The sequence below is a fragment of the Passer montanus genome, unplaced genomic scaffold, assembly GCF_014805655.1.
Source record: "Passer montanus isolate IOZ18808 unplaced genomic scaffold, ASM1480565v1 scaffold7, whole genome shotgun sequence".
Lineage (NCBI taxonomy): Eukaryota > Metazoa > Chordata > Aves > Passeriformes > Passeridae > Passer > Passer montanus.
In genome coordinates, this window is record NW_024372147.1 from 12,756,655 (window position 1) to 12,777,468 (window position 20,814).

Sequence of the window (20,814 nt, forward strand, 5' to 3'; positions counted from 1 at the left end):
AGTTTCCAGTACACCCTCTTTGAGTTATCTCCAAGGTCTGAAATGCAATTGATCTTCAAAGATAAACCATTCCAGTTACAATGCTTTATTAGTATATGAGATAGAAAAGGAAGAAGAGAATACAGAATATCTTAGGTGTTTTCTACAGTTCTGCTGGTATGACTGGAGACAGGAAGTGCTCAGTCCAGCATGATCCATCCTGAGCCTGCCCATTCCCTTCAGCTTCTTGATTTTTCCAGATCTCTAAAACCATGCCAGTTTTCCCTCACTCTTCATTCCCTCCTCCCACACACTCTTCTTGTGTGGTTGCTACCTGAAAATAATCGGGTCTCTCTATCTATGGAGTTATTAATTACAAACGCTTATCAAATTTATCAGTCCACTTAAGATATTTGTAATATAAATATCAGATTTGTTTACCCTGCCTTTGGATATCTGTCTATCAGGATGGTAACCTTTTCCACAGTGGTGTAAACTTAAACTTACTTTGAAACTGGAACTCCAAAGAGGTGAAGTACAATAATGTTCTTCTGCTGTGTTTTTAACTGATTTTCTGGCATACATCAACATGCACTTTTAGCATTGCACTTGATTAGAAAATGAGCATAATCCAGGCTCACAGTTAGTCTTCTCTTTCCATTAGCTAATGTAAGCTTCATCTGCTATTAATTCTCAATTCGTTCTCATGTTGTGCACTTATCTGTATTTTTATCAGCTGGCTTTGTGTTAATGGTACAAATAATTAAAATAGAAAATAAGATTTGTATTGTCAGTTAAGAAAAACCAAGCACAATTACTTTGTCCAACAGTGCAAAAATAACTCTGAAATCTGTTGTAGCTTCTCAAAAACATCCTTTCACAGTGGGAAAAGATTCATTCAAAGACTATTGAATGCTGTAAGAATTCACAGAGAATGAGGTAAATGTTAAGTTGCCCTGGGGAAATACATATTAAGAGGAATGTAATGTCCACCAAAAAGAGGAAAAAAATCCTTAAGTCCACAAAGGATAGTTATTTACTGAGTCATCCTTTTATTTTGCTTTGATGAATTTCGAATTTTTTTATCATTGCTGTAAGAAAATTTCACAGCTCATCCCTTGTGCATCTGAATCTGCAGGTTTTTAGGGTTTTTGTTCATTTTAGCTGTACTCACAAGCAATAAAAATTAGGCACAGTCACTAACCTGCTATTATCTAAAATGTCCTCTGCATGTTCCACAACCAGTTGTGGTGTCAGACATACCACTTAAATGAATCAAGTCTAGTAACTCACTGATTGAACACTTCACTTGAGAAAGGGCATGTGTACTTACCCTTAGTAATTATGCCATGTGTACTGATCTTATTTTTCTTCCTGCCCCTATTTTGTGCGTCTCATTCTTCTGCTTGGCCCTGCATGTTTTGGACTGGCTTCTCTCATCCTAGCTTTGGATTAATTCCCAAGGTGTTTTGCTTCTGTAAACCCTTTGAGGCTTCCATTGAAAATTATCTATTTTGTGATAGGAACAAAATCATTACATGATATGAATAAAACTGTTGTGTTTATCAAGGTCCACTGACACCCTACATTTATTGCTGAATCCCTGTATTGACTCTTTCTTGCCCTTCTTCTCTAATGATCACCTAAGGTTTATTATAGCTGAAACCTCAGTTGCATGGTGAGAACCACTTCCATGTAAGAGCACATCCCTCACCTTTTTTATTAGTTTATTCCTCAACTTTTCCTGTATTAAATTTTTCATTGTTGAACAGCTTTTTTGGCTCAGCTGAGGGAACTGTTTTGCATTTATCCCTCCCAGTCCCTTCACCACAACCCTTTTGTCACAAGGCTTTTGTTTGCATAAGGCAGCATCTCAGTAGACTGGACCAAAATCCCCTTTTATATGAGTGACTTAAACGACTACAGGGATCCACATAGTTTTGCATTACCTTGTCTTCTCTCTTTGGAAACTTGAATATTTTTGTACCATCTGTGTGGCAGAAGAAATAACCCTGTAGTGAGTCAGAAAATACTGGCATTGGCTTTTTCTTGAGCCAGAAGCTGTTAGCTGCTGAGCTCTTTAGGAAAAAAAAAAGCATATTGTGCCTTAACCACAGTTTTACAAGCAGTGAGTGTGTGCCAGCAGCTCTGCAGAGCACAGTCGAGCTCCAAGCCTTGCCTGGCTGTTCAGACTGTGTTCTGTGTACTCAGCCTTATTCTGAGTCCTGTCCCTGGTAACCAGACACATCTGTTGATTTAGATATAGCCCTGCCTCCTTCCAAACCAAGGTCTAACCCAAGTATTTGTGCTCCCAGATTCTGCATCACATTGTAATCTCAGCCTTAACTCACTGGCGACAGTCTGAGTGAAGTGACTGCATTTGTCCTGAGTGCAGCCTTGGTCCAGCCCAGGCTCATGGCCCTACCCTGGCCAGGCCTTGCCTGCGTACAGCCCCAACTACCTTCAGTGTGATTTCTGCAGACAGAAAAAAGTGTTTGCTTCTATCTGTGAGGCATGCCTGCAAGGGGCAGGAAGTTTGGTGCATGTAAATTGACTTGCAGGTGGTGCAGGGTGTACTCAGCTTGTTGGAGCCAAGGGATGAGCTTTGCTGGCATTAAGTGGAATGTCAGAAAGCTATAAACCATAGCCATTACATGAAATTCATGCTGCTTTATTTCTATGTTCTATTTTTTTGTGTGTGTGTTGAGAGGGAGGAGGAGGAGGAGGAACAGCAGCCTTGTTTTCTTTCCTGTTGTAAGTACATATTGGTTCTTTGCACTTGGGTACACTGCACCAAAAGGAGGAAAATAACATCAAAGGGTATATAGAAAATATATATATTTTCTTTTTTGGGCTGTTTTTACTGTCATGGGATCTCAGAAAAAATATTTCTCAATTTCTCAAGGAACAAACGGGCAAGAGGATTTGGTGTCCTGGAAAGAAGATGGTGCCTATTTCTGCTTTTGGCATTCCTTTTGACTTCTGTCTTTTTCATCCAATTAGCTTTAATTTAGTTTTAAATTGAAAGCATAATATTTAGATTTTAATAAATGCTTCTGCAAAGAAACAAGGAAGAGTAAACAATACTTCTACCTTGTCCAACCTTTAGCCTCTTCCATTGGTTTTCTTATCTCTAACTCACACCCATCAGTCAGTTCTGTTGGTTATTTTGAAAATTATTTTGCTTATGAAGCCACACCACAGTGAAGAACTGCATTGCCTATACACGAAGTCTTGTCACTGTCTTCTCACAGGTATGGCTCGTTTTGCTTCACATCTACATGGCCTTCTGTCTTGCCCTTTTGCATCTGGAGAGCTTGCTCACCAGGTGGGTTTCTGTAAGCTCTCCTAGCTCTCTTTTTAATGCACAGATTTATAAAATGTGGGAGTATTGTCTGAATTGTCATGAATTTTGAGATTTAGTTGCAGATAGTCAAAAGCATATCTTCTACTGAACAAATTCAATGAAGCAAAAAAAGCTTCTTTCTGCCTTTATTCTAATTACACTTCCCAGCAGGGCAGAAGATTAAAGAATGCATATTCCAGATTCTAAAAGAACTTCTAATTTATGTTCTTTCTCCATAAAATACATGGCTTAATCCTTTCTCTAAAGCTTTATTTCTTCCTTTCTTGCCTTTTTTTCAACTAATTGAACAAACAGGCCCTAATTGAAAAAAATCCTGAGACTGTTAAGTAGTCAAGAATAGAAAACAGTTACTGGGCTGAAAAGTGCATTTTGAATGTTGCTGGAAATTTTTATGTCATTTACTTATGGGGCAAGAAATAAACCTCCTTGGCTGTTTCCTATTGTGATGGACTCCCACTGATTAAAATGCAAACACTTTTGCCTTGTTTTCCACAACTGTTCTTTCCTGCAAGTGGTTTGTGTTTTGCCCTGAAAAGACAGCCATGTAAGTAGCTCTGCTCAGAACAGGAGAAAGTGAGGATTTTAAATGTTGAATTGTATTATTGATTTTCCCTTTAGAAGGGGACAAAGAGGAAAGAAGAGGTAAGGCTACATTGCTAAACAGCTCAAATACATTTTGCTCTAATCTTTTGGTTGCTTAGTTTAAATTACCTATTACATATCAGAGTTCAGAGGCAAGTTCTTGATATGATTTTTGGACTGGACTAATTCAGCAGAATCCTGCTGTTAATGCCCTTAAAGGTGCTGCAGAGCAGTTCAGCCAGCTACATTATGAGTGAGGCTTTATAATTATCTTGGCTTATGACCTAAGGATTAAGAAACTACTTGTAATTCTACATTCCTTGCATATTCAGAATTCTCACTGACTTCAGTAAAAGTGGGGTATGTTTAAGTAGTGAGAATTAGGACCTGGTTATTATGACAGAACTGTTTGGGTATGGGCTGGCAGTAATGCAGTTGTGCTAAGGTTGTTTAAGAATTCACCTTCGCCCTATTTTAATTTGCTTAAGTTTCTGCTGAATAGGGGATTTTGTGCAGTTTTCTGGTCCAGATTTTTTCAGTAGCCATAGATACTAATCTGGATACTTTTAAGTAAAGCACCAATTAATCTGATTTAAAAGTAATGGAGTTGTAAAAAGTTCTGGAATTCAGAAAATAAACATTAAAATGTGAATTTTCTTTACTTTCTAATTATTTAGCTTTGGGTTTTGTGGAGTGGCTTTTAGGTATTACAGAGCATATTTTGATTAAGTATTCTTCCAAGTGTTCCAGTGAGTGCATTACAACTGTAACCCCAAATTAGTTATTTCAAATATCAGAAAATGTTTCATATTTATGGATGTATATAGCCTGGAGTGTAACTTCTGTATGATTTACTTGCATCCAAATTATTAAGAGTATGATAAGGTAATATACTGTTGTTTGTTTTATGTGCAGTTATCAGGATTAGAACTTCCCATAAATATCAGTGAGATGGCATTTTCATGGTAAAGAGTAAGTTTTATGAAACAAAGGTAGAAGAAATCAGTATGCATCATGTCTGTGTTCCTTAAGGATGGAAATTTGAAATTAGTAGTATAGTTAGAGGATAGCCAAGTGATTCTTATAGCTATGTATATAAGTACACTAGATGACCATAGCTATAAAGATGCATGTTATATTTTAAGGGAAGAAAAACTACTAAAAAGCAATACAAGAAGTACAGTTTTGAAATACTACCTATAAAGTTTTTGTCATCACAGCACGTTTGTTATAAATCATAATTACTGGCAGAGGTTCTGCCAGTGTGTAACAGAAACAGTCCTTTCTCCATTATGAGCTGAGTGGACCATAAATACACCATGAATTGAATAGTTTGAACTTCTTAATTCCATAAGAAACATTCCAAAAGCACTATCTTTTTGATGGAAAGAGTCAAATAAGATTCAAATAAATTTTGACATATGAAATTTGCAAAAAATCCTGTCCCCTGATGAGCTTGTTGTTGCATAATGGAGAATATCAGAATTTTTGGTCCTCGAAACAGTGTGCTTTCTGTGTATCAGTATGAAAGAGCATACTTTGAGAAAGGTGCTTCTCAAACCATTACATACTGGCACAGTTTAAAGCTGTTATTTTCATGATAAAGCATTCTACTTATATGTGTAAAAATTTTGTTTATGTTGGAGGTTACATATGATTGAACCAATTTGGCAGACAAAAATAGTGCAGCATGTATGTAAATATTATAGTACAATTAAGAGATTTGCCTTTTTAGTATATTGCTTGGTGCATTTTTTGAGTGAAACTTGAACTTCTAAGTTCAAGATCAGGTATAGCAAAGCAAATTTCTTTCTACTGATGCCTCTTCCTGTACACATTGTGCTTTTTGTCTCAGGCACTTCAAGCTGAACACTGCTTAATGTAAACAAGTAACACATTAAGTTATGCCTTATGCTTTTTCTTTAATAAAACCACTTTAACCAGGCCCTTTAAGTTATATCAGTGTCAGTTTGTCAAAAGTGGAGTCAGTCAGATTGGTTTTTTTCCTGGGGTAACAAAAGTACATTATTGCTTTGGACACAAAGTTAGCATTTGTAGAGATGTTTCACTGTATCCTGGCATATTTTCTACTGTATCTTTGGTATGTTTGCATTTGAGTGCAAATGCTGCACTTGGGAACTATCAAATGGATCTCTTACTACCCATTTTGCTCTTGACAGTGATCTAATGCCTTTTTTAATTAAAAAAAAAAAAAGAAAAACCAAACAAAAAACTAAAAATCAACCCAAACGAAGAAAGTTAACATTTGACTATTTAAATAATAAATAGAGTTTACCAAGAGACCCTGTGCCAGATAGCAGCTGGCCTTGTGTATATTTGCTGGGAATAAAAAGAACCTCATACCCATATTTGTAGAACACCATGCTGAAAGTTTTACAGTATCAATTGTGAGCTATGCACCATAATTGAGAGTTTACCAAGATCAGTCTTAGAGCTTTTCTGTCTATCATAGCCTTTGTCTTTGAAAGGTAGCAATTGGGTATTAATATTTTCAAATAACTGTAAGAAAAAATACTTTGTTAGTATCTGTAGAACAGCATGCATGTTTGCTTCAGTTTTGCAGTCCCAATATGCATGTTTATAAATAGGATAGGACAGGACAGGATGGAATGGAATACTCTTATTTCTATGATAGAAATAGATATTTGTATGATGTTAGTTTTGTAAAAAACAGAACAAATCATGAATGATAATCTTGACATGGAGTATGGTGAGAAAGAATCCTCAAAATAGTTTATTTCCCATTTCAACTTCCTGGTTTCAGAGGTTTCCTGGTTATTTATTCCCTTTTTCTCTAGCGTAATAGAGATTGGATTTTAGTCCTTTGTGAAATTCTAGAGCAAACAGAGCAAATTCTAAACCAATAGAACCTTCACAGTGAGAATGTGATTTACACTACATCATCTCCATATTTGAAAGCCTATGGTCTCAGTTTATAGTGTATCTCTGGCATGAAATCCTGTAAAGAACAGAACTACAGAAGTGAGAAGTAGATACCTGGTTTTTTTTGTTGTTGTTGTTTTGTTTTGTTTTGTTTGTGGGGTTTTTTTTTTGTTTTTGGGGTTTTTTTTGTACTCCTGTATATATTTTTTTTAAATACCTGAAAGGAAATAGCTAGTTTTTTAGTTGACAAAAGGTTGTTTAGTTCTTGCATGTCTACAAGAAGGAAAAATTATTCCAGTGCACAGGACTTCTCTGGGGCTTAACGATAGTAGCAGCTGCCTTAGTAGGGAACAACTTTTAGTAGAGAAAGCTGCATGATTACAGATGATAACTTCAGTTACTTGAGACTCAAAGGCAACCTTTTAGAAAAGCCAAAGAGAATGAGAGGAGTAAAACCAGGGGAAAAAAAAAAAGAAAAAAAAAAAGGCACACTCTTCTAAAAGGAAGCAAAGAGAGAATTCCCAAAATGTTCATTTTTCCTCTAATAGTTTCCGTGCCATATGGTTTTTGAATCAGTAGCAGCTGATGTATTCAGTAATAGTTCCTTTTGAAGAGACTTGTCATAATATTTACCTTCTCTACAGCAACAGAAATAGCTTCTGAGGTTGAAATGGCCATGCTTACTAAGACTGATGAAAACAAGAGACATTACCATGGTGAATTAATCTCTTGACACCATTATTTCAGGGATAAATAACCTTCATTGCACTGTGCTTAATTTCAACAGAGATATTTGTGTCCTTAGGCATAGTGTTACCTAGAATATAAGGTTACATTGTGCCACAGATCTCTAGAACATGAAAATTATGAAGATCTCTGGAGATCTGATATGAAAAGATAAAAAAGAACATGCTACTGTTATAAAAACCACAAGAATAAAAAAGGCATCTGTAAAGAAAGTTTTCACAATGAAATAGTGTGGTAGGCAGGGACAGTTACTTACATACTTCTTCTTCTTACACTGCAATTTGATGGTATCCTTTGTCCACTGTCCTAACAGAACTGACATCAGATGACCAATCTCCCTGGAAAGGAGATTAAAGTAAATTTTATTGAGACACTCAAGTAATCTATGTATATACACAAATACTCAAGTGTGTGCAATGTGACCAGAAAAGTGAGAATTGGTCAAAGGGAATGAAGAAACTAGCCTTTCATGTGCATCTGTCTGAAAAAGTAGCCTGATTCAGTTTCCCATGTGAACCAATCTGTAGATTTTTGACCTGTACTGATATATCCTCTTTTCCATTTATTTCATTGCCTGTATAGCAGCATGTCCTTTCTTAAAAATACCTAAAAAGATGGATGCATTGGAAAACTGAAGTCAGATTAGGATATAGAATATTAATCTTGTTCAATCCCTACACACACACACAAAAAAGCATTATGTGCTGTTTAGTCAGAAGCTCTTAAAATGTGAGCCTTATAGTTGTATGTACTGACTAGTCCCATAAGTCTTACATCTGACTAATCATATGAACTTTATTCTATATCTGTTGAGTATAATAAGCCTTTTAACTTAAGGTAGGAAGTACAACGAAGCTAAATAACAAATGACTTTAGATTTTGTCATGGACTGTAATTATCTTTTGTTCACATTTATATTTATGCATGCTGGATCATAAAAATTTAAGGAATCTACCAGAAAAACATGAAGTGAGGATATTGTGATGAAGGGAACCTTTTGTTTTTTAAGAGGAATGAAAAAGTAACTAAGTACCTATGGACCAATTTGTCATTGAAAGACTGGGCAAAGAAATAGCTACTATAATCTGTGTAACACGTTTAGACATAATCTCTTTATTTACTAGAACAATAAACTCTAAGACATTGTTTAATTTCATAAGCCTAACTATAAAAGCAAAAATAAATGCCAGGCTTTGCACAGTTTTGAGGAAAATATATGACTTCATATAAGCTAGTGCATTCACCAAAGCATTCAGACGCCACATTACACAATGTGTTCTGTTCAGATAGGCACTAAGGTGGAGTGCTGCTCTGAATGCTACATTTTCCCCCATTTAAACACTTCAAGGGTTAAAAGCACAACATTCACTTTGCTATAGATGAACCTGAGCCTTCAAATCTCAGCTGTGGCTGCAGCCTCCTTGTCAGTGAGCGCCTGATGTCAGCAGTTTGAATGATGTCTGACACTAATTATGTGCCATTCACAAGATTGCTAGGCTGGAGAGTCTAGGGGTATAAAAAGCTATTTAAAAGGTTTTCATATGAGGTCTTACTCTCATTTTTTTGGAAACACTTATTTTGCAGAGCAGCACCCTGCTAATACCATTGAGGAAGGAAAATGGTTAAAAGACTATTAATTAATGCTTGAAATGCATTGTTTTTGTTTGAAAGCCGTATAAGGAACAGCTTTTACATTGTTTTTGTGATAAATACAAAGCTGTGGAGAGATGCCTTGTCCTTGTCATACTACTTGCCTTGGTGCTGACACAGAAGAACCTACATGGTCAGAATTTCAAAGCATTCAAAATTAATTGACAGATGGACATTGTTAAATAATTAATGTGTCTTTTAGCTGCTAATGAATCTTAGAAAGTGCTGCATGGCTATTGAATAATTCAAAGATTTTTTTTGGGACTTTGTGTATATGCGACTCTTGATTTACTTTTTCCTAGATAGTTTTAAATACCATTCCTTCCATTTGCACAGTTTTAAATACCATTCCTTCCATTTCCACAGATGCATTCATGTATGACAGCATTTCCTGAAATGTAGGAACAGCTTATATTTTTATTAAGATATCTCCCTTCAAAGTTTAAGATTTAAAACTTTTGCTTGTCATACTTACGGTCAGTTTATGAATATTACAAAAGTAAGCAGCTTGTCAAGCCAATCTCAGACAGTAATTTTGCTATTGTAAACCAGGTATGGATCAATACATTACATTGAGTCAGCACAGTGTTCTGGTGTGGGTGTCCCTCTCTTCTTCCAAGTAACGTGTGAGGATGAAAGAAAATAACTTCCAAGCTGTGCCAGGGAAGGATTAGATTGGATATTAGCAAAAAATTCTTCACTGAAAAAGTTGTCAAGCATTGGAAGAGACTGCTCAGGTGAGTGGCAGAGTCACCATCCCTGGATATAATAAGAAGACTTGTAGATGTGGTGCTTGGTGGCATAGTTTAGTTGTAGACTTGGCAGTGCTGGGGTAATTGCTGGACTCTATCTGAAAGGTCTTTTCCAACCTAAAAAAATCCATAGTTCTATGATTTTGTTTTTTGTATTAAATTTCATTAGAAGAATGTTGTAGGTTAAGGCGGAAGTGAGTTTTTTGGGAGTTTTTCCCCTTTTGACAAGGGAACATACCAGATGAAGAATACTTCACTCGTTCTCAGAACAGTGGTCCTAAGTAGTTAAACAAAGTTTGTACTTCTAACAGGGACTAGCAGAGCTAGGTACTGAGAATATCCCATTGCCTGAGATGATCTCATTGATTTTGCTGGATTATCACATTATAAAAAGGCACACAATAAATCAGCCAAAAGCAAAGAAATGTAAGTGGAAATGAAGGCATACAGTTTATAATTACAATATGAGAAATTATGCCTAGAAAAAAGACTGGGTTGGAATTTAATGCTGCCAACTGTAACCAAAACCCTCTGTAAAATGCTATGAATTAAAGAAGGCTAGGATGGTCCTGGAATAAGTGAAAAAGGGAGCTTGATTCATGTTACCTGAATACCTAATGTTGATAAGTCTACCACTGAAATATTGATAATGTATTTTGTATCTCAGGTGAATGCAGAAGTAGTTAGAAGGGGAGCCAAATCATATTGTTTGAGAAGTTTTTAGAGCATGTGACTATGTGGTCATGTGCAATCAGTCCTAGATTAATGTGGGTTTGCCATGTATTGACTGGCAAAAAAAAAAAAAAAGAAAAAAAAAAGAAGAGCTAGGTCTGATTGAACTGTATATCTGTGAAACTGCTGGTTTTCTTACCTGTGTGGATGCAATGGGGAAAGTCCTGTCCCACAATTATGATGAGATGTATGCTTGGACCACTCTGGCATCCATTGTGCTTAATGAAGAAGAGGTGTGGAAGGTAGAGATGTGTATTATTTTCTTTTGGTTTTTCATGGAAGGTATTTTTGCTAGCGTAAATTTTCTTATCTTGTTGGCCTTTTAAAATCAGTGAGGAATTTCTCCCCTCTGATATATATCTTAGTTTCTGGGTGCATGTTTTTCTTCTCATTTTGCATCATGAAAGGTTCTCCATGACTGAACAGGTTACTCAACCAAATGAGCTGGTATTTTGCAGCTCTGGGCATGCATTTGAACCACTTGGTTAATATGTCCTCTGTGTGTACTTAGGGTTGGGTTGATTTCCCCCAAGTCAGATTGGCAGAGATTTGAAGAGTTCTTCACATTTCCATCAAACTCATGCCATATCAAACTTTCTGAGGTCATTTGGATGTAGTTCATGTGTTTCCCTATACCAGAGTCTTTTGAGGGACTCTCAGTCTCTTTTGCTTCTTGCCTGAGATATGTATTCAGCTTTATTGAAGAAAAAATAAATTCTGTCCCTGAAGTATCTAGGTTTGTTACTGAGATTTTGTGTGGACAATAGCTAGCTCTTGTACACAGAAAGCCAGCTGCTGCAGTTTAATGGTTATAGGCAGACTAATGTTTAGCAAAGTCAAATTTAAAAAGGAAAACCACCCCTCTCCCAGTAACCTTAGAGACAGATCAGATGAGGAACATGTAATTAAATGTATTCATTATAATATCCCATGAATATTTTTTCACACATGACAATGGAGAAAGAAATGCTTATTCTTCACACTTCAAAAAATAAAAGATGATCCTTTGCTACAAACAGCAATGCATAGAAATATTTGCAGATCACTGTATAACTGGTTCAGGTGAAAAAAGATAAAAGCCCAAACTTGAGGAGAGCAACATTATGTTGTATACTGGATTGAACATTTCTGTAAAATCAAGTACTGTTCAGATGTCAGAATTTCTAAAAGTAATTAATTTCTAAAATTAATTAATTTTTGGAGGTTTGGAATCAATTTTGAAGAAGGTCTGAGAAAGCGTTGTATGTAGTGAGAAAGCAAAGACTTTTGACACGTATAAATTGTTTAATAGAACGTTAAATTACTTGGTAACAAAAAATACCTAGAATTAAAAAAAAGTTACTTTTTACATTGCTTATGATGTTCATACAGCAGAAAAATGACAAAAGAAAATGCACTGCCTGGGTGCTGAAGCAAAACCAATTCAGACAGGAAAATTTAATACCAGATAATATTAGATACTGGATTAAGAAGAAGCTATGCTGGCTGCGTTTCACTTTTATATGAAGGCAACATAGTTTTCAGTGAATGGATCAGAGCTCAGACAGATGTCTGCCAGAACAAGTTCTTCAATCCTTGCTAGTGATCTAGTGATCAGCTGAGATAATCAGAACCGTTGCTTTTGCAGAGAAACTGAACTAATTTCTTAGTCACTTGGCCACTGACTATCTTCTACTGATACTGAAGTACTCACACAGGTATTGCCATGCTGTTCTATAGTTCAAGAGTCCATATATATATTACGTAGTGAATTCCAGTCGGGGCTCAGAAATGCATGGTGCATCCAGCAGGGCTTTTCATGTTGCACAGATTATTTTATATAATCTATGAAATTATATTGCCGTTTTACAGGAGGGTTGCCTGGTATGCTGAACATCATCTCTGTGTAAACAAGGATGAACTGTGCGCTCATGAAAACACAAATATTTTAAAGTCATAAAACTGTGGGTTTTTTCTGTTGATATGCTTTACCTTTCCCTCTAAATATATTGTTTCTTACTTTTCATAATTGTCCTTTTAAAAGAAGAAAGTAAACATGAATGCATTTTATAAAGAACTTCAGGAAGTACAGAGAGGAATTTTCCGTATGAGCTACTTAATGGTTTCAATTTGCATGCAGCAGTAAAAATAGAAGCTCAACAACTGATTTCTGTATTGCAGTTTAGGAAAACATTGCACAATTAATTTCACATAAGATTTGCAAAAAATCTGTTTTAATCAGGATATGTTTAAGATTGTTAAACAGATTCAGAATGCTAAGCTATGCCATATACTTGACTACAACAGTTAATGCCTTAGAAAACTCTGAGCTCCATTTCAAAAACATGTACCAACTACCTGACTTTTTTTCCCTCACTAAGTTATCCCATCTTGTCTGCGATACTTTCACTGAAATATTTTTATCAGGATGGAGAGTATGTTCTGTGTTATTGAAAAGAGTATATTTTAATTCCTTTTAAGTATCAGAGATTTCCAAGGCTTTAAGAAACTTGATTTATAGAAGAAACATTCATTAACTGTTGAGTAAGGATGCTTGTCTTAAGAATACAGGCTTGTAGACTGTTTTGCTAGAATGACCTTTCCAGCAATACACATCTATATATTGCCTTGTGATTATGCCAGACAGTAATTTAAGGCTGGGGGCCGGGGGCGGGGTGGGGAAGAGAGAACTATCCTTTCTTACAATTTATACTGAGCAATGCAGAAGTCTTCAGAAATAGTAATTCTTAAATTTGTATGTTAAGATTCCCCAGTTCCGCTTACTTAAACATTTTTGCCCATTTAAAATTAATGGTAATTTTACAACCATATAAGCAACATTTACATGTTTAAGTTCATTTGTATACTTCAAAATTCAAAGTTTAATAACCTGAAAAATAAACAAAACAGAGTCATGCTTCTACAATATGTTCATTGGTCTGAGTTTTACCCTGTAAAATTAATGGCTTCTTGAGATACTAAAATTATTCTTGTGTACAGCATAGTTACAGTAATTAGAATGTATGGTTGTTCTTTCATGGTGTTATTACAAAATAATAACTTGTCTGTATAAGACAGGCTAATCAGTAGATTTCTTTCTCATTTTAACAGAGGTTCTCTTGAATTATTTTGCTTCTTGAAGGTAATTTTTGAAGGCTCAAAACTGAAACAGTACAATTTTATCAGATGTTAGGAAGAGATTTACTGTGAGGCACTGGCACAGGTTGCCTAGAGAAGTTGTCTCATCCCTGGAAGTGTTCAAGCCAAGGCTGGATGGAGCACTGAGCAACCTGTTTTAACCTGTCTACCTACTTTTGGCAGGCGGGTTAAAACTAAGACCTTTAAGATCCTTTCCAACCCAAACCATTCTATAATTGCATCACTTTTGTGAATAATTTCTTACATCTGTTTTTTAGCTCCCATGTTTTCATGCTATCTCTACACTTTATTTTTTCCTAGGAAAAAAGTTGTATTTTTACCAAGGCAATTTTAAGATATGTAAGTGTATTTTATTTTCTTTCATTCTGTAATATTTCTGAAAATATATCCTTAAAAGTAAAAATATTTTTACATTTGCAACGTTTTATATGCATGCTACAGCACTGTAAACATAAAGGTGACACTATTTAGAAGTATAAATTTATGTTCAGTGATCAAAACTGAATAATCTGAAAAGAACTGATTTGTTTTGGATAAAGGGATAGAATATAAATAAAAACTTACATGGGTCAAGATATTTTCTGAAGTGTATGTGTAGGAAAGATAAATTGCAATTATGGTATAGCAGGCATGGTTCATCCTCTGTATCAAACTTTAATTTCTTAAGCTTTATTTTAATAGTGCTGGTTTATAGGTAATGTGTTTTATACTTTATTCTTTGAACTTGTAATGCTTTTTTGCAGTAATCCAAAAGATGTGCTTAAAATTAAGTGATACAAATTTTTTTTCTCCTTTTTTGAGGATGTTAGAGATTTGTAAGAAAGACATGCTAATTATGACCAGAATTATGTCAGTTTTCCTACTTGTGTTTTTTTAAACATACACGCACTGCATAATATATTATAAAATTTAGTTGTGTCATTCTGACACCAGTGAAAAATGGTCTGTTTCTTTTCAAGTGAAGAAAATTAATAGGGAGTGAAATGATGGAAATTTTTGTGTTAGCTTTAGAAACATCTCTACTATAGAATTACTATTTTTGCAGGCATGCAAGAACCACAAACTAGCAGTTTGTTATGCATTAGAAGCTTTAAATGTTGCATAGTGAGATGTGCTGCAACTGAAATTAATGAGATGAATTGGTCCTGACTGGTAGAATTTTAGAAAGCCTATACTTCTGATATTCACAAATATTTAGGTCTAATTGAAATCAAGTGTCTATAAAAATGCTGGTGTCAAATAGAATAGATCTTTTAGTCTCCCTTAGGTTACAGTATACCATGAGAACATGATAGATGAAAAGCTTGTTTTCTGTTCATATAAATGTAGCTTTCTCCACAGATGCAGTACTTGATTAGGTATAGAAGTACTATGCCCCATGGTTATTGGTTCCCCGCAGGAATTACATCCTATTTGGGCAGACTTACAGTATTTTTAGTATATCATACATTTACTCATGGCAGAAAGGTAAAAATATATTTCAGAAATCATTTCACTTTTTGCATCACCATGAGCAAGGCAGAGCAGACTGAAATTTCCCTGCATGTCTTTCCTGTTGCTCTATAGGTTGGGTTGATACTGAGAGATGCCTCTGTTATACTGAATTACTAAAATCCAGAGAAGCTTGGAGCTGAGGCAGGGATAGCTAGCAGAGGTCCTGAGAACCTCACAGTGACCCTTTTGCTCTGTGTGCCACAGGGAGCAGATTCAGCTGGTTCTGTGCTTCCCAGGCCAGTGCTGCACTCTCAGCTGGCTGGTCCCTTTAGGTCTCAGTGTGCCATCTGCAAAATGTAGGATGTACTCTCCTAATTCAGCCACGTGCAGGGAGGATAGGTACATTTTTACAGTCTAAATGGTTTGAACCCTGCAGCAACACCCATGCTGAGAAATCAGGCCTTGCTGAGCTACCCAGCCATAGCAGGCTGGAGGTCTCTGCATGCCCTTTTACCCTTCTGTTCCTTGTTTGCTGTTGCAGATCACTGTGCACGCTTTCCTTTCAAATAATTTCTTTCTCTTTTCTAGTTTGAGGGTTGCAAGAAAGCCTTTTCCAGACTAGAAAATCTCAAGATTCACTTGAGGAGCCATACGGGTGAAAAGCCGTACCTTTGCCAGCACCCTGGCTGCCAGAAAGCTTTCAGCAACTCCAGCGACCGCGCCAAGCACCAGAGGACTCACTTGGACACTGTAAGGACACAGAAGTCCCATTGCAGCCCTCTGAACATTAGAGCATCTGCTCCTTTCCTCCAGCTTGGTGACAGCAGGCATAACCTTAGAGACAGGAGGGTGGACGGTCTGATGGGGCTGTTGAAGCTGCCTCAAAAGTGACCCACTCATCTAAGCATGCAGGAAGATGGACCCTGGATGGTTGATAAAAAGACCACAGGTTCCATGGTCTTTGCTGCAGGTAGAAACAGTAGCTTTCTCCCACTTAGTTGATCTTTAAGGAAATTGAAGCCATCTGCAATATAAAGAGCTTTTCTTTGATGAAAAGTTAAGGGTGGGGCATGTACCAGAAAGTCAAGAGAGATAGAATGATTTTGTAAATCTAAAAATTTTTGTGCCAACAGATTGTCCCCTGTAAATTTGAGTGATGGCTGAGATTTGTTTAAAAGCCTCTGTTTCACAGAAAAAAAAATTGTGTTTTCTCAAAGACAGTTTCCAAAGGGTGAAAGTCCAGATATATTATTAAAACAATGCCGTTTGAATTAAATGGCTGTAAAAAAAAAGTAAATTATCCATTTTGAATAGCCAAACCTATGGCTGGCAAGTTAATAATTTGTACAAGGTGTTTTCAGAAATTCTTTGTAGAACATAAGTGAATAAATTGCTGAATGGCTACTTCCAGGAAACAGTTGAACTTAATGTTCATTTAATACTATGTATTGTGAACCTACAAGTCTTCAGGCAAGACAGACAGCTTAGAACAGGCAAGATAAGATATTTATATGAGTTAGATTTATTGGGCCTTCTTTTAAGAAAAACATAAAGATATTACAAGACATTTTACAGGTATTTTTCTAAAATGAAGCATTACAAAAAATGTGAGCTGAAGGAGCTGGTCAGTACTTCACATTAAGATTTTTTTTTTAATGTAGTACTTTTGAAACTTCAGTATTCAATGCTTGGTTGAGGTTTTGCTTGCCTTCTTTGTAATATAATAAACTAACACTTTTTCTTGTTCTCTTTTTCTGAAGCGGATCCTTCTATAATCTTAAACAGTCTTTCCGGGCCTTTACTGCAGTTTCTTTACCTGATTCACTAAAGACTGTAATTTCTGATTAAGTCAAAGATTGCTGAGGGTGGAAAAATTGTAAGTATACCTAGCAATATTCACTACTAAGAAAAAAAAAAGGTATCATGAAAGATGCTGTAAAGAAAAGTCTCCTTTTGTTTATCTTCCTTTAAAGCTTTACTTCATCCTTTCCTATTCTAACAAATTGTGAAGCTTTCTGCATGTAATAATGTACAATGTTTTTGTTCTGTAGTAATATGGTTTGTAGCAGCCCAAGGCTCAAAAAGTATTCTCTTGAATTAAACTAATCTGTGATATAAAAGTAACTTTATCCTTTTTTTTTTTTAATTTAGAAACCTTATGCATGTGAGATTCCAGGATGTACTAAGCGATACACAGATCCAAGTTCCCTGAGAAAACATGTGAAAGCCCATTCTTCCAAAGATCAGCAAGCTAGGAAAAAGGTGATTTTTCTGCTGTCTTGGCCGGTGTAAATTTTATGTGAAAAAATTAGTGTTATAATATTAGATGTTTCAATGCATCTTTGAGTACTTGGGTTGATTTCAAACTTTAAATTAGAATGTGGTTTGTATGTAGATAATTTCATCTCTGACTTAATGGTTTAATGCTTTATGTTTTCTGCTGTAATGGTTAATCACTAAACAAACACAACAAGGCAAGTAAAAATAATTTTTGTAAGCATAAATTCTTGGTTTCAAATTCTGCCACTTGGTCAATACATAGTATTACAAAATACTGGCCAGTCTCAGATCGAAGGATGGATTTTGAGGCCAGTATGTGGGACTAAGCTCTAAACTGTATTTGCATATTCCAGATACTTCCAATGATACCAAGATATTTCATAATGCTGATTCCCTGTGGATATCAAGTCCATGAGTCATCAACTGATTTATATGTATAAGTGCATTTCTAAAGAGCTGTGTTGCTACCTAAAGAATTTTTTTTGAGCATTTTTCATCATAGCTCCTATTAATCACAGGCATAATGTTTACAAGGTGTAACACAGGTATTTACTGGACCTTTGTGAAGTTATAATTACTAACTAACATTATGCTTTTGTATTTGAAATATTTTCTAACAGTAATAATAATGAAAAATAAGAATAACAAATCTTTTAATGAAGAATTAAGGTTATTTATGGATTTAATTAAAAGTGAAAATTGGCTTAATGCCGAAAAGGTAATTATGAAAATGTGAATTCATCAAAAATAACCATAAAAATAACCATAAAAATTCCAAGGTGATAAAGGCCCAGTGGACTAATACTTCAAGCCACAGGGATCTTTTCTGTTGAAAAGAATGAAACCCTTTGCTGTCACACCCCGTTAGTCATGGATTCCTCTAATATATCGTGCCTGGCTGGTTTTAATCCTCTCTTTAACCTCCCCCTGCATACCGAGTGACATTGTTGTGTCATCTTAAGTTGCTGACTTTCCAAGACTGTACCTGTAAATGTATCTTCGATGTTGCATAGACTTGAAAAATAGGATGTAGTCCATTTGTATGAGTGGAATCTTATGTGTTATGCTGATGTTTACATTGAGTCTTCACTGCAGATTCTGTAGATGTTTCTTCAAAGATTTGACTCTTTCCTTGGCTCTCTAAGATGGGATTATGCAATGGGATATAGGTAAATTTCCATCTTTCAATTATTTTAAGCAACTTCTGTTGATGTGTGTCTGTGACTTATCACATAAGACAAAACTATTTTTCTGGAAATCTGTAATGCAGCCACTGTTCCCCTTCACTTCCCAACCCTTAGTTATCCACTAAATACATTTAACTTGGAATCTCACCAGGTAATGGCATGAAATCCTATATACCAAGAAGATCCCAGCACAAATGCATTTAATAAAAGTGATTTAATGGATAGTATAATAAAATTTCATTTACTCTACAAAGAAAAGCAGACCCATGTGAGAGTAAAGATAGTCATGCCTGCCTTAATCACCTTTGTGTATTTTGAAAAATTATTCATAAAAATGAGGGCAAACATGTACACAAATACCATGCGACTATCTGGGAACAGATGCTGAAAATGTTTAGTAAAACATTTTAGGTGTAATCTCTATGCACCATAATATTCTGTCTGTAATTTTAAAATATTTTAGTGGGGTAAAAAGCAGTGTTTACTATCATATTTTTAAAAGGAAAAATTGCTGACTCTGGCAGGATTTCATCTTTTCATTGGGAAGATAGATGAGATTTCATCTACGGCAGGAAGTCACTGAAAGAAAGCTAGACAGTTCCCAAAATGAGAGATTAAAGTGATGCTGAGAGGAATGTTAATGTACAACATGCCCCTCAACTACAATTACTTCTGAAATGTGTTCTCTTTTTAATCTTGTTCTCATTTCAGCTTTGAAAGGACAACAATTTACAAGATTTTTTATAAGCTGACTAGACAAGTAAGGCTATTTTCAGTGGCTACACTTTTTTTATTTCAGTAAGGTACAAATGTCTTTCATCTGTGACCTGATGGTACTTTATTGAAAATCAAGAATCCATAGTTCTTTTAGTTTGTAAGTCTTTTTATTGAAGATAATGAAAATGAAATTATGGAACATTGTGATACCACAACAGCTGGATAGAAGCTTTCTAACATGGTTTTGAGTGTTAGAGAGCAAGCATCCTTTACTGCAGTTGCTGGACACTTGGAGGATCCTGTCTCCAATTGCATGCCCAAGTGTCGGGTAAACAAGGTGTTTATGATCACATATTCATTAGCTATACCCCCTTACTGGATGTATATGTTTTACTTTATTTTACATAGTCTCATCTCTTATCAAAAGTCCTCATAGATTCCTTGAGGTCTGTCTTCAATGTCCCATGTCCTCTTCAAATGTCTGGTCCTCAACCCCCATTTTTGAGTAAGTGCAATATCATTTTTTTGCATAACTTCGGCCTCACAGAGCTGAGCTGGTATCCTGTTTGTGTTTTGCATGGGTTCTATTTGCCAAATAGATACCAAATGGTATCTATTTGTCCAAGGCTGTGCTGTTCTCTTCTTCTGTCCTTGATAAGAGTAAAATGTTGTTCTGTTCTACAGATATCATTCAAATCATTCCACTCATTATCATGTCCATATCATATTGATAACAAAATTCAGATTCTGTGCTGTTGGATCATATAAACACAGGATGGGTTAGGTTGGAGGGGGTCACAGTGGTCATCTGGTCCAACCTCCCTGCTCTGTCATCCCGGGTCACATTGCACAGGATCGTGTGAGACAGTTCTTGAAAGCTAACCAGGGGGACTCCATGGCCTCTCTGGGCAGTCTGTTCCAGTGCTCAGTCACACTCACAGTGAAGAAGTTCTCCCTGGTGTTCAGGTGGAATTTCCTGTGCATCACTTTCTGCCTGTTGCCTCTTGTCCTATTGCCTGGCACCACTGAGAGAAGCCTCTGACACCCTCCCTTCAGAGACATACAGGCTTTGAAGAGATCCCCTCTCAGTCACCTCTTCTCAAGGAAAACAGGTCCAGCTCCCTCAGCTTTTTTGTAAAAGACTCAGGGGTTTGAAGCCTGTGTAGAAGGTCAATATCACTGTTATGGTCTTCATGAAGATCCATTTGTTGTGTAAGATAGCACTTAGCCTTGTACAAGTATGAGATCATTGTTTTTTCCATTCAAGTATACCAGGAAAAGTAATTTGCTACTTCTGTGGCAGCCATGCTGAAGAAATCTATGTTTGTAAAGCTAAAGAAAATAT

At 35.9% G+C, this 20,814-nt stretch overlaps 1 protein-coding gene across 1 annotated transcript in view; it reads left to right on the forward strand.

Moving 5' to 3' along the window:
• Window positions 1–20,814, forward strand: part of GLIS3 (GLIS family zinc finger 3) — a 159,413-nt gene that overhangs the window by 98,687 nt on the left and 39,912 nt on the right. The window contains exons 4-5 of the mRNA XM_039730014.1: window positions 15,874–16,035; window positions 17,437–17,547. Coding sequence (XP_039585948.1) covers window positions 15,874–16,035; window positions 17,437–17,547 — 273 coding nt within the window. The remainder of the gene's footprint in view (window positions 1–15,873; window positions 16,036–17,436; window positions 17,548–20,814) is intronic.